General features: G+C 42.0%; 1 protein-coding gene across 1 annotated transcript in view; it reads right to left on the reverse strand.

Moving 5' to 3' along the window:
* LOC147238655 (uncharacterized) overlaps positions 1–15298 on the reverse strand; it is a 50757-nt gene that overhangs the window by 20964 nt on the left and 14495 nt on the right. The window contains exons 6-12 of the mRNA XM_086198097.1: positions 11099–11125; positions 10063–10107; positions 7579–7623; positions 6945–6971; positions 5612–5656; positions 1703–1735; positions 1132–1167 (exon numbers count right to left, since the gene is read on the reverse strand). Coding sequence (XP_086054223.1) covers positions 1132–1167; positions 1703–1735; positions 5612–5656; positions 6945–6971; positions 7579–7623; positions 10063–10107; positions 11099–11125 — 258 coding nt within the window. The remainder of the gene's footprint in view (positions 1–1131; positions 1168–1702; positions 1736–5611; positions 5657–6944; positions 6972–7578; positions 7624–10062; positions 10108–11098; positions 11126–15298) is intronic.

Here is a 15298-nt window from a genome sequence, read left to right on the forward strand (position 1 = left end):
CAACTGTGATGGCACTCAGGGGACCAGCGAGAGGGCTATAAATTTCCAATGCGGTTAATGAAAGTATTGTGAATCTAATAAACTCAGATCTTTCTTGTGGCCTTCTGCTTCACTAAACTTACTGAATGCCATCCAGTGGTAACATCGAAAGTGGAGCAACAACTCAATCTTATCGTGGCATTTATGATGAATAATACAAATTGTAACTGTGTCAGCAAAAGTAGAATAACTACAAAATGAGAGAGGAGAAAAGGGAGTTAAAAAAAACAACTTAGGATTCAATCGTTTTTTTTTTTTTATTCTTGTGAGAAGCTCCTTTGGCTCTCTGAAAAGTGAGGGGAATTAATGGGCCACATAATTCAGTGTATGGGATTGAAAAAAAGAATTAAACTCAGATGCAGTCTGGTTATGGGACAGGTGATGACTTTTATTTAGCAGAAAAATAGCTCCTCATCTGCTGTGTGCTTGCCTCTCCCCAGTAAATCCATTTTTATTTTCATAAACGACGTTGAGTTAAAAACCTGTCGAAGAGGTCGATCATAATAACCTTAATACAATGACTTTTTTCTCTCTCTTTTTTTTTTAAGACTGTGGTGAGAATCAAGACAATCCAAAAGACTGAATACATGGTGCAATACCTCGGAGGTAACTTTGGCTCAAAATAAGAATCAAGCCAAGGAAAACGTAAAGTGAGCGAGAAAACCGTGATGCTCGAGGGGTCGGGTCTCAGTGTCAGGTTGTGCGCGGGGAGCCTCCCATGGGCATGGGAACTTATTGTACTTTAAACAGAGAGATTCAACTGAGATTGGAATCCTCTTGCCAAAAATTCAACTATTTGATGTTGCGCAACAGACTTGAGGCTTTGACACTTTCCACGGGTCATAGTTCACGTATCCAGTGGCGCACAGGCAATACTGTACTCGCATGGGTGAAAAGTGAACATGGTTCAGGCAGCTGCTGCATTCTGAACACTTGCTGGAGTATTCTGTTCCAATACAGAAACCACATTGGAATCAGGAGACATTTTGTCATAAGGATTTACTATTGAAACTGTACAAAAATCTATTTAGTCATTACTATTTATTCTTGTTTTAAAGAGGCTTCTACTCCATAGCTATTAGAAATAATTACCTTTTGTCCACCTCGCCCAGGCTCTCCAGGTTCACCCTGTAATACATGCAAACAGATTTCTTTTTTTCATCTGCTTAAGTCCAGGATTAGATTGCACCACCTACGCATCAGTCTAGCTGGAAAACATGTCTTTTGTTGTCAGAGTTCCCAAAGAAAGATCCCTAAACCCTCTATCCCTAAGCTCCATCACACTATCTGGGGGACCTCCAGAACATAGAAATGACTTCCATCCACCGAGGTTTGAAGTCCCTCCAAACTTTTCAGGTGCCCAGTTCCATACCACTGACTTCTTGAAACTGGCTGGAGTTTTTTGTATGAAATCCTTCCTAAGTTATTCAGTCCTACAAGCTAGTTTTATACTTGCGATTTATTGAAACGGGATGGAATTCGTGAATAAAGTCCCTCCAGCGTCTTAGGTAAGACTCGCTAGTTTCGCATTAGTGATTTGCTCATCCTGGTTGGACCATTACGATGGTAAATTAGCAACATCAGTAAATTAGTAATTAAAACTAGCCATCGGTAAAGCTCTCGAGGATTCAAACAGACGAACTATCAACATTGTTTTTCTCACCTTTATGCCTGCCGCAGACGAGCCGGCATCTCCCTGGGAGGAAAGGCAAAAACAAAAAATTAAAAAGGAAGAACGACGCTGTGGGACAGGAGTTCATTTTTCATTTGAATCTGCAAAAACACAATGGCGCGGCTGCTGTGTTTACTTAACTGGACGTAACAGGTAAAAAAGGAGCTCGCTCGCTATTTAAACAGTACTCAGACTGCACATACGTAAGCTCCCACCAGTTGGAGGCAGCACTTTTATAACGACAGTACAGGGAGTCGTTTGAGTGTTTTTGTACTGTCAGAGCACACAGCTGCATACTGGCGCTGACATGATGGATGAAATACAACACAGCACAGAAACTGACAGGGAGGCAAGGAGCCTGATAGATATACTCCACTAACACATCACGTCCATTGTATCTCTTCAGGTAGGCTTCCGAACCAAGAGAAGACATTATATCACACTTTTCCAGGCCTTCCCTTGGCACCGCATCCCTATTGCAGTGTACAGTAAAAACAGACATAAAACAGGGGGTGAATAAGTGTAATTATGGGCGGTTGGTGGGAAAAGGGAGTGGGGAGAAGGAGACTGGGTATTTAGTGACTGTGGTTTCACTACACGTACGCCTCGTGCTCAGAAGTTGCTGAAGAAACGCGTCTTGCACTCTGCTTTTTATGGGAGTCATTAGGATGCATAGCACACAAGGCAGCTTTAATTGCTGCATTTTTTTCCTACATACAATAAACCGTATTACTGTATACAGCTGTTCTTTGTTGCGTAGGTGCCTCTCTCCCAATCTCTAAGATTCCAGTCTTGATATGGAAAGTACCTTCATATTCCACCAAAGACAATGAGTGAGAGTTTTTAACTTTTCATCCCATTTGAAATCGTGAAAGTGTTTTAATCCGATCTGTGAGAAACAGCACGGATGATGTTGTTGCGCTTGACCCCGATGAACCTCGTATTCTTGTGTTTGTTTCAACAAAACAAACATCAAAGTCCGTGCTGCTTTACACCTGTGGCTTTTTGGCAGGCGAAGATGTGTCGGAATGTCACACATCTGCATTTTATTTTTTACATCTCGTATAAAAAAAGAAACTACAAAAGACCTCACCTTGTTAAACTCATAATCAAGCTATGGATTCATTGGAAGCACTATTAACTTGGGTTCATATTATTAACCTAAGCAGCATTACGCAATAAAGAACTACATAAGAGCAAATACAACTCTAATGTGATCCATGTGAAAACACTTTTAACACGCCGTCTGCCCTTCATTTGATATTTTCTATCATGACAGACCAAGTGTCACCGAGCCCAAGCGCCTTTTCGCTGGTTAAATCAATTTCCAAATGAAGGAATATGAGATGGAAAATGTGGGGGAGTTGGGAGGTGACTTGAGGTGTGGTGCAGAACGCTGAAACGTCCCAACCGGGCCGATCACCACGGTGAGGCTGCAGCCCGTGATTAAACCGCAAAGCAGAGAACGGACAGGCGGCTGTCGCCACAGTTCCATTTTATTACAGGCACCCAGAGCTGTCTCTGAATATTGGCATTTAAAGATAATAGCATGAAGATCTCATCATGTATCCTGGGTAAATAGGGCCATTTTCCAGCTGTTTGCCCAGGCGAGAGTGCCAGCGATGAAGAGAATTAATCAGCAAGCAATAAACGGCACCGCAGCTTTGCTTTCGATTATGGACACGAGCAAAGACGACCAAATTCAGGAACCTCAGCTGCGCGTCACCCTCAGTCACTTGGATATAGACGGATTATATCTGGCCTCTGGGGCAAAATGGCGCTGCCAACAGCTGAAACCAAGCCAGATCTCAAGAGCTTGGACCGGATCTTAAGCCTCAAAAATGATACCCACCACTGTGCCACACTGGCTGGAGCCAAACACTCACAGCCTGGATGTTCCCAAAAGTAAATCAAGAGTCAACTTAGATTTAAATGTTTAACCTTGATGGAATTTTCCTATCTCTGAGGTTCCAAATTAATTTCACATCTTTTTAAATACTGTGCGTAAGAAGAGCGTGGTTTTCCTCTAACTGTGGTAATGATCGGTTTGCAGTGAGGGACAGATGGAAATATTGCTCTCTAGAGTTGATGATGGCTTATGAAAGCAACGCAGTGGGTATTATGCTACATAAGTGTGTATTTCAAAGCCACAAAACATTTTTAAATTAATGGTGTCATAAGTGTCCTCTCATTAAGGGATCATATTTTTTGTCATTCATGATCTGGAGCGCAACAGATTTGCCTTCTTAAAGAAAAAGACAACGCATGCGCGCACTGAAATGTGAGTGTGTTATCCTGACGGTGTCTCGCCATCCGCCGTGCATTTCTATCATGCGAAGCTCACTCTAACTGCTCACTCTGCGGTCTCTCTCTCTCCCTCGTACGCTCCCTGAGGTCTCTTTCTGTTCACCATGGTGGAGCCTTCACTGCCTCACCTCTCACCCCGTGTTACCACATTTCCCCGCAGTACGTGTTGTGTATTGTTAACTTTGGCGTTTTTATCAGAAAGAATGAATACGCCCTCCCCTCCCCTGCTTTCCACTGGTGAAACAATAACGGACACAACAATTCTTCGGAACTGGAGGTGCAGCTTTTGGAAGCGGCTCAATTGAGGACACGGAGACGACTGAAACATCTCTAATTTCTTTGGGTCTGATATGTTAAACTCCTCCGGATGGAAATTGAAAAGCAATTATTCCTGCCGCATGTTAAAAAAATACAATGACATATGCAGTCTGAGATGACCGGTCCTTACCGTCAGCTCTTCGCGCTCTCCATTAGTCTCTTTACGTCACGTGATAATCATTGCTGAAGAAAGACTGGCAGGTGACCGCCAACATAAGTTTGAATTCCACTTTTTCCTTTTCTACCCCGCAAGCAAAAAAATTTGCCTTCCATTTTTTCTTTCACTCATTCTCTGCAGATGATATCCTGCAGATGGTTCCCTTGAATCGTGTCTTTCTTGGCAGTCGTGTTCAACGATCATTCCAAAATCACGGCATCCATAAAGTGAGAAGTTATCAAAGTCCACTGAAGGGCAATAAATTGGTGGTGACATTTTGAGTACATTGGTTCTACTCCTCTGTTGATCAATCATTTTTGTTTTCATACCTACTACTGTGTTTCTGGCAAAAGGAAACAGCTGTAAGGGTTAAAAAATAGACAAAGTCTGCTGTCTGTTCTCAGCAACTGTGATCAATGGGCAGTTTTGGAAGAATATGCATCTTTTCCAAGATCCATTTGTGCAAATAAATTCTTCTTCCAACCGATAATCACTTTCTGAAACATGTTAAAGGGGTAAAAATGGCCAAATTTTGTCATGAGGTTGACCATTACAAATGACGCCTTGACCTAGTTTCATTCCCTTGTCATAATTCAATGTAACAATAATACAATAACAACAGTCGAGGCAGCATGACAACTTCTGGACAGGCTGCATAATCTGCTTCTGGACATGATGTTGATGCAAAAAAAAAAAAAAATCCTTCCCGAAAAACAAAAGATTTTTGGACAGAAACATGAATGTATTACTCAGAACAATCTGTCCTGCAGAGCTTCGGTCTGGCATTTTATTGGAAATAGATCCAAACTTGACAAGCTGTCTAGATGATAAATGGTCCTAAATTAATGCAAGAGCCCCTCAACCAGAAAATATAGCATGAGCGTGGCGTAGCAATTAAGTCCACATTAAGCACAAAGGACACATCGAGTGCCAGGATGATTGCTGTGGCGAAGCCTCGATGGCAGCTGATGGTACTTGACCTCGGCTGTGTCTACTGCTGCAGCTCTCTCTAGATTGCTGCTAAAATGGCTAAGGATAGCTCTTAGCCAGACACAGACAGACTGTTGTTCGTCTGAGTGGGATCCAAGAAAGGCAACAGAGCAGAAGAATTGACCTACCTTCTCCCCAATGTCACCTTTCAGGCCGTCTTCACCCATATCCCCCTGCAATCAAATCATACAGAGAATGTCTAGATGGGAACACATCGATGATAAATTAAAAAAAACAAAAAACACCAGTTTGTTAAAAAACAACAACAACAACAACACTCAAAACGCATTTCCAAACTGATAAAACAAGCATAACACGCAAGCTGTTTTTGAAAAATGTTCCGCTTTTATTCGGACTTTAATTCTGCATAATGGATGTTTGTTTAGCGAGCAAGCCAAGTGCATCGCTGGAAAGATGAATTAGCATTTCGCTTCAGTCGGTAACAGAGCAATCTCACACGAGGTTAAAAAAAAAAAAAAAAAAAAAAAAACGACATCAGTCCATGATTGTGGTGCACTAAACTCCTGGCCTTAACTGTGAGGAAATAAACCTCTCCATTCATAATTCATCATTAATCAGTACAATGGACCACATTTTAATGGTCTTTCTGATGACTTTTCATTCTACTGATTCTGAAGTTGATTCATACTGAAAATGATGAATATGTTCCCCAAATAGAAGTGAAGGATGTGATTGTAGTCTCTCGAGGAACAGTATGAGTAACAGGGCTTTTTTTGAAGCAACAGGCAAGTTCATGTTAGCAAACATGGCACTTTTCTGAATAAAAACCTTCCTTGGTAAACCTTTTAAAGGCTACTGCACGATACGAGGGGGTCGAACTCGTCCAGGAAGGAAATACTTCGGAAGTCGGGCAAGAAAATTGCAACTCCGAAATTAGAAAAGGCGCCAACGCCGCGTGCTGCAGCTAGCATGGTACCAGTAATACAAGGGTAGCATCGTGAGTCATTATTTGTGTCCTGCTCATTCTTTACAGTGGTTGCGAGGGCCACATAGCCCCATCAATAAAGGTAATCAGGTGTTTTAATGACGTGGAATAAATCTGTCTTTTGAAGAAATACTCAGGGCAACAACTGAAAACAGCTGCCCTCAGGTCAGTTTTGTGGTCGATGAGGCACACTTAGTCACCTCCACCCTGTCCGTGTTAACACCTCCCACCCGCTGCTGTCCAACGACACCCAACGAGGGCGACATCAGAATTAAAGAACAGAGAAATTAAGGTTGCTATTGAAGACTCCATTGTGTGGGTGATTTGGTCCTTGTCTGACTCCCAACCTGGAGAAATTAGGCCCAGTTTTGTGACTCACTGATGGCCAACCCTACTGGAAAAACAAGCTGGACTTCTGAGGAGTAAAAGCAGAGCTGCTGTCATTCTATCAGGACGGCTGGATCTGAGGCTGGTGCGAAACAATAATGTTTGATGATCTGAATCAGCACTTTTACCTTTTCACCTCGCTCTCCCATTTCACCCTGTTGGGAAAGAAAGCAGAGCGTTAAACCCGGAAAAGCTCAGGGGAGGTTGGCTTCATTTGGGGAATTACTGCAGCCACTAAGGTCAGATGATATCTGGGGTTAAATTGATTTTGGATTATGGAAATGTTCTCGAGTTATGGCAGCTTTTTCCCCAGACACAAGTATCAGATTGTTTAAAAATTGTTGTTTTTTTGTTTTGTCGTCCCCCCCCCCCCAAATTTTACAGCCATAACAACTGACAGCGTTTTACAACAAATTCAAAATGAAGTTATTACATCCATTTAAGTTCACACCTGCATTTTGGAAACCACCATCGCAATGAATTAAATGTCTGCCGGGAGGGAAACATGTGCTTGGAGATGATTTGGAGAATACAGACCATGCAGATTGAGAGGATAATTTGATACAAGAAATAGAAATAAATGTGTGTTTTCCACAGGGGGAAAAAAATAAAATTAAAAAGTGAAACAAATTCTGAATTGTTTTCTGAATGAGAGAGGGAGAAATCAGAAATGGCAAAAATCAAAAAATGACTGCGATACATTTATTAAAAAAAATATACATATAAATAAATAAGAGCACACAGAATACGTGTGCACCCGACCTTCGCTCCAGGCACGCCGTCCAATCCTGGGATGCCAACATCCCCCTATGGATAGTATAACATACACACAGTGGCTGGATTTAATGTGCTGTTTCAGTAACTTCAGTTTCAGGTCAAGAGACAAAAAAGATTTCCGACATTCCAGATAACCCTTGACCTTGGGAGAGGTTGTGTTATGGCTGCACAGGTGTTAAACATTTTCTGGTGACAGCACAAGATAGATTGTATATTTACATTTCAAAGAACTGACTTGAAACAATCCTGCAGAAGTCGACGGATTGTAAAAAGATTCCATAAAATTCAATGTTAAAACCGCAAACTTAGTCTGAGAGTAGAGAGGATAAACAAGCTGATTAAAAGCCTAATTATCTCTGGTTTGGTTCTGTGCAGGAGGACAAGACGAAAGCCAAATCCGCCTGATGAATGCCAGCTTCCATGCACTCACCGCTCTTGTTGAGAAACCAACCTCAGTCCATCTTTTGCCAAAAGCAATTGATCCCTCGACCTTTGTGAAGCTACCATATCATGAGGCCTGTAGAAGAGGAGTGTGTACTCACGATCAGACACCATCTCCTCAGACGGACAACTCTGATTGGATGACACTGATTAATATACCCAGGAAGAAAATCCAGGCAGCAGTCAAATATTTGGATCGAAATAGATGTCATTGGACTTTGGCTTTGTTGTTGGGGAGAAACTGATTTCTGTGTTCCACATTTTGTTCTCTGTTATGTTTTTAATTTGTGGGCTTTGGTATGAAATGTTGTGGGATTATCAGCACGTACGATCAAAACAAACTCAGCTTAAACAAGGTTATGCCACTATTTTACTTTAATAATTTTGATGGTACGTTGACATTTTTTGCGCCATGTAATTTTGGACTGCACGTGGGTTTTTTTTTTTTAAAACCTTCCCCGTACGAGGCAGCTGGATTTGCAAGATCACGCTTGAATGTTGTCGGGCTTCAAGGTATGCATTTGCGTGCGAACCACAGCGTTTTGGGTGTCAAACATGTTGTTTGAAGAGACACGCGAATGGCGTCTGTGTAACGAGCAAGGACGCCGCTGTAGCGTATAGACGCACGAACCGGTAGGTGAAGGCTTTCTTGTTGGACAAGACCGTTTTCTCTTCAATCCGTTCATTGACCTGATTGTTTTAAGCCAACCCCTAGCTAGCAGGTTAAAATATAAAAATACATGTATTATGTACCATCAAAAGAAACAAAAACCAATGAAATGAAATCATTAGTAGAAACAAACAGCAGCCCCAAAAAAAAAAAATTTAAGAAGGAAACAGTAACTTGCAACAAAAGTTCGAGTCGCGTCATGCTAACAGTGGCTAATGTTAGCAAACAGCATTGCCCAGAGTCCGTAACCGAAAGCGATTTGATTTTGATTTTGATTCATGCACTTACATCAGGCTGAGCTTGTATTGACCCCCCGACTAGACAAGCGGTGAAAAAAACGTAATAAATGCTACAATCTTGTTTCATCTACCCGCCCAACATATGGGAGTCATTGACGTAATCATGGTGATGGAGTCTGATTATAAACCTTTGGGCTGATAAGGTTTGCATTAGTGGTCATCCCCTTCAACTGAACTCTTCTGTGAGATCAATATGTCTGCCAGACAAGCTGCCACTTCTGCTGGAAGAGCTTTAACGACTTCACAGTTCAACTCTGTGTGTGTGTGTGTGTGTGTGTGTGTATTTATGAGTGACACTTCAGCTACATACCATAACCCATTTTGTTTTATAACTGCATTGCACAGCATTCTATTTCATGGCAAACCTCACTCCTGAAGTTTGGAATTAGATCTTCAGCTTTTCACTGTCTCCAGTGTCGGTGTGGCTTTCACTCCAAAATGAAACTTCTTTACTCTGGTTCCCATTATAGCCATGCACGCCTCACCTCTCATATATAATAAATGCAAGAGATTAGAAAGATGGCGCCTCTAAAATCATCTCCCCATACATTCTCCTCACTTCTACAATCATTGGATCTGGATTCGATATACTTTTCCATTTTCCCTACTGTTGTGAAACACCTGCGCGGTGTCCTCTTTAGTCAGTTTGAGAATGAAATGCTCGAGTTGGGAGTGTAACCAGATTCACAGGCAGCTTGAGATGGCACTTTGTGGTTACGATGCAGCCAAAGAGGTTTTTCTCAAATAGGATTGCGACTTCAAATGCTAAAACCTTGGTTATTTAGTCTGGTAAGGATGAAATACTTACAGGGGTGGGTGAAAGACAATATTCACATTCATAGCCGACTTTTTTTTAGCACGTGGTATTATGTAAGCTAAACCATGTTGTGGTTCGAAATAGATTTATATTTGATGTTATTAAAGTGATCGGAATGAGATAGATGCATGGTATCTACCTTCGTAACAAATTATTGAAAGGATTTATCATCGAACGGGATCATTCTGCTGAAAAATCAATGTAAAACTTTTTGGGTGGTCATCGTCACCAGGCGAGCTTACCTTCAGTCCATCAACACCTGGGACCCCTGGAGGCCCAAGCGAACCCTGGAGAATAAAAATGAAAAGATGTCATTACAAAAATAAAATATTAATAATAACTGCATTGGGGAAAGCGAGGTACGGCGATTTGAAAAAAAAAAAAATCTAAACTCGGTTTAAATCTAAAGAGTGATATGTTCACTCTCTGAGGAGTCATCATTACCACGACCACTATCATTACAGTAGTCTTTGTGAATTACATCAAGTGAGAATTGGCTAAAAAAAAAAAAAAAGACAAAATATAAGCAAAATATTTGTGATTTCAGTTTTATTTCTTGCCAGGATATAATTTGGGCTGCAGGAGAACAAACAGTGGGTTTGACGTGGGTGGAAAATGTATCCTGGCTTAGAGGAGTTAAATATGTGATTCACTCAGCTCTCCACGTATTGTCACCAAATCAATCACCAAGGTGATGAAACTTAAGTAACTGTTGCGGCCCTGCTGCTAAACACAGAGCTACGCCGGCAGTGGATCTAATGGAGTTGCCTCAGGGCCTGACTTATGAGTCATTAACACAGTGGCGTGTCATCGGTGACCCCTCCTACACCGGCGGGAGGCCCATGCCGACAAATGACAGCACAGACAGGAAGTGTCTGATTGGGTTACACTGAGCAAACACTGACAGCTACCTGACGGCTGGATATGGTTTACATCTGTTCCCTGCATCAGCGCCATCAGGGTCCCGCTGCTCCAGGTTCCCTCTCTTTCTCAGAGCTTTTAAACCCCCCTCTTGTCTATTTACTTGCCCTCAGTCTGCCCCTGTGTCTAATCACCGAGTAAACACAACCAGCACCTCGGTTTTACCAATTTGAACAGCATCGCTATGACAACCACTACGTTATTCTAGGAACTTCCCTTTCGGTTTTCACTGGAATTTAGATTAAAAATCCGAGAGTTGGACAAAGAAAGCATGTTCGAGCTCTGTTGGACTCCGAGACACCTTGAGAATCACGTCGCGTTTCATTCAAAAGACAGAAATACCAGCGTGAAATTTACCTTCAGCCCCGGTGGCCCCTCAGGTCCCTATAAATGAGAAGGGAGACAGTCGTGTAAATGGAAGTGAAAGAGATCAAATATGATTTCCACAGGCAATATGGCAGAGCAGAGACACGTGGCAGGGATTTCAGAAAGCGAGAACACAGCCTTGTTTGATTCTTTTTGACAAAGAATGAAATTCTTTTTACTGAGCGGCACCATGACCATCTAATCTAGTGAGGCCACGAGCAGCAGTTTTATCTTTTGTGTTGATCATTTGTTTAGTTAAAACTGTCTGCTCGGCTGTTACATTTGATGTCCAACTCAGAGAAGTTCATAGCCGAAATGGGCCGATAGTTGGAACGTTTTACAATGCCTTCGGGGCAGGAAAAAGGCATCGCGTTCTTCGGTAGATTTAGATCAGTGATGGATCGCCTAGGAGGACGGTTTTTATTTTCAATGAAACCGAAGGCCGGGTTGGATCCTCGATCGACTCCACTAGAACCTGCCGAAAACGAAGTAGCGCTGCTTCCTGAGAGATTAGCTCCTCGCGTGTACAACAGACTGAACTACTGCAGTGCCACAGCAGTTCATCAACAGTTGTAATCTTGGCTGTTACGACACTTCCCATCGGCTGACATTTTTTCTTAGTTTGGAGCAGTAAATGGTGCCATTTGGCTCATCACCTTCACTTGGGGCAAGGCCAGACAAACCTTAGGCCCTACAAGCCCTCAACAACCTTTCTAGCTTTATTCTTGTTGGTGCAGAATGATTGGCAAAGCCATCCACTTGGTCCCCTGATGAGTATAAAAAGGTTTGTGATCCTGTGCTCAAAAGCAGCTAATGACACATTCAGGTTGAAAACTGTCAGTGTAAATCTTTTTTTAATATGAACTGTGGCCTGGTGGTGGCCAAAGCTCCGGTGGAGGCTTGGCACTGACATGAAGACTTTTGGTAGGAATCCTAATTTTTCTGAGAATAAGCTGCTTGTTCCATTTTGTTTCGTCTCTTTTGATGGGGAAAAAAAAAAAAAAGTGAATCAGAAAGTGGAGATTAAAACTTTCCCATTCATAATTCTCCTTCTTAAAAATCTAAATTGGCCTGTTAAAATCCAGCAGCCACAAGCTCCCACATTTAAAGAAACGGCGCACGCAGTTACAGCGCTTTCCATTTGCACTTTTAACAACAACAAAAAAAAAAACCTCAAGGAACTTTCATTTTTCTAGCCAACCAATAAAAAGGTTCTCCCCTACTTGCGTTTAAAAGTCTTTGTTAGCTGTCCTCAGTAGGGTTTGGTAAACATCTTTACGACCCGCTAGCAATGTGAGAGCATGTGCCACTCGCCTGAGCGCTAATTAGCTTGAACACATCCGAGAGCACTCAGGAGCTACAAGCCAAGGGTCCTTGTGGAAGTCTTTTGTTCTAAAATTTGTGCCGTGAAATGGCAAGAAACCTGAGAGTAACATGAAAAAAATTCATTATCAACAATTATAATTATTCCTTTGCTGCCCGATTTAAGACAACAACAAAAAAAGTGCTTCATCAACTGAGTGTGGAAGAGCATTTGGGCACAAAAAAAGCTGAGCGTTTGGTGGTTTCATTCATTCACGACTCGGAAGAGACAAACAATCCCACGCTCTCCAGTCTACAGTCGAACCCTCGCAGCACTTGAAGAACTTCTCAAAACCTGAGTTTCTCGCTGAGACTTAAGAGGAAAAATATTTGGGCTGACTTACGCAATGAAAAGCTACATGTAAGATCCATAAAGTGCAGATTAAGAGCTTCCGTTATGAGCTTCTGTTGGGTTTTTAGCTTCAAAAGAAAGCCTGGACTGTTTTTTTTTTTTCTTCTTCTTCATGTTTTGCCAGCGTAGGTTAGCACAACACTGAGAGAATGTGGACGTGTATGTTAAAATAACCACAGGACTTTTTTTTCATTCTGTAAGGTGCTACCGCCACTTTGTGCCGAACTGCAGCTTGCAAAAAACAAAACAAAACAAAACAACAAAAAAAACGGCATGCAGATCAACTGGCTTTGCGCCGCATTATATCATAAAATCAATTTGGAGTAAGTAAATAACACCTTAAAGAAGCACATTTTAGTATAGACTTGGTTATTACAAGGATAAGATCATTATTTGCGTTACAGCTGTGAAACAAAGCATCCTAAGCAGGACTTGAAGAAGATTTGAACACCCATTTCTGTGCCACTGCATCAAACCGACACTACGAGGAGCTTTCTAATGTTCGAACAGTCACCGCTACTCACTATGTAGAACCGGGGAATTTTCTAAGCCCGCTACAAAAAAAAAGTCACTGAATATCTATCTGCATTTTCATTATTGCAGGATTTTCCATTTTGATATAATGCCCCCCCCCCCCCCCCCCCCCCCCCCGTAACGAGGTGTTAAGAGATGGTGGTCGTTTCACACATTTTCTGTGAGATATACTCCATGTCTAAGAGTATTAAAAAAAAAAAAAACAACAACAACAAATGTCTGAGTTTCTTTTTAAAAAAACAGATTTGTTCCGCAATAAATGCTTTTAGTTACTGATGTCAACATTGGTCCCAACACAGTTCTGAGTCCGCTGAACATGTCCCAAACTATTTCCTCTCATCTTTGCTCCCCACTTTTGGCTGCGCATGAAAAGGAAACACAACAACACCAAAATATAATATGGGTTTGTCCTTGAGTGTATGAAGAAAATTTGTTGTGTGCGCATGCATGCGTGTTGTATATTTTCCAAACGGCCAAACTTGGACCACTGGTGCACTGTGGGTAATTTTGGACCGTATTGTCTGTAACAGGGTAGCGGTGACCTCCTACAGCATAAATAAATAACCCTAAATAGCAGATGTTGGAAGTGTTTTGAGTCGCCGGCAGAACAGCAGGAACAATGCAGAATTGGTCTTCCATTTTTGTGTGTTTTTGATCAAAATCGATTAACGAATGAAAACTGCACGGCTGCGAGCCACCTTTGGAAAGCTGATGACCCCCTTAATTTACCACAGAGAAACCTTATGGCACTGATGATTTTGAATCGAGTCCTGAAACTATCCCCCCCCCCCCCCCCCCCCTCACCCTCTCTGCGAGAGCTTAATCCTTCTAACTAGCTCCACATGTCCTTGAAGGCTGCTGGAAAACTCTGGAATCTACTTTTGCCTTTTTAACAATAGCATCTACATCAAAAACGCTGAGCTGTGTCAAGAGGGCGCTTGCTGCAAGAGTAGCGCAAGGGAAGCAAAGATTGGTGAAGAACCGACCTCAAAAATCCCGAACTCCAGCTCACTTGTGCACATTTAGAAGTGCCAATCAAAGATTATCTGTTCAGCTCACTGCACAAAGTGGAGTCTATCCGTCTCGTTGCGTATGCATAACTAATTCCTATTTATTTTCAAGGGGCCAGGCAAGGGTGTGGACTAGCGTTTTGTGCGGATGGAGAAGTTTTGTTTTACTCTCACTCTCCAGACAGAGATGAAATGACAACTCCAACAATTTTATCCAATCTGACATCTTCAAAACAGAAGCCAAATGACACCCGTTTGCGTTGTGTTTGGGTTGTGGTGTCGCGTCTTTCTTCTTTTTTTTTTTTTTGTTTCTAATATTGACTTCCCAAACGATGAAATTCTTCGTAAAACAGACATTTTTCCAACGCTGCGTATATAATTGTGAAATGGTGGGACTTCTTTTGAGGATTAAAGCGGCAGGCGGGGGCGGTGGGGGGTATTTTTAAAAAAAAAATTTAATGCAAAGGACTCTCGGCTCATTTTAAAAGGGATTCACCATTCGTATCTTTCGAGAATCATTTACGTTCTGTCAGTGTTTACGCACATGAGAGTCCACCTGGGATCATCTAATCCAAATTTTCCACTCATAAGAAACAATTTGCCGCGAGGAAGTGTGTGTGTGTGTGTGTGTGTGTGTGTGGGGGGGGGGGGGGGGGGCGGCAAATACATCCACTTAAGTTTTTAACTCCCTCTAGTTTTCAGTGTTTACTTCTCCGAGACAGTACATTTCACTTGCTACTTAAACCTCAGCCCCCTTTATTTTCTCTGTCCCTTTATTTCCAATCCTCCCAACTTTTTCCACGCTGTGGAAAAGTGATGGAATCAAAGATGAAAGCGCTCGATAGCACCTCCTCCGTCAGCTTCACTTACCCTCCCCTGCACTTGTGAAAACTGACATCACACCGTGTGTATTCACATATCACGTTTTCCATC

Source organism: Aulostomus chinensis, chromosome 24, assembly GCF_037954235.1.
Source record: "Aulostomus chinensis isolate RoL2024-O1b breed Wild chromosome 24, RoL_Achi_v1.0, whole genome shotgun sequence".
NCBI lineage: Eukaryota > Metazoa > Chordata > Actinopteri > Syngnathiformes > Aulostomidae > Aulostomus > Aulostomus chinensis.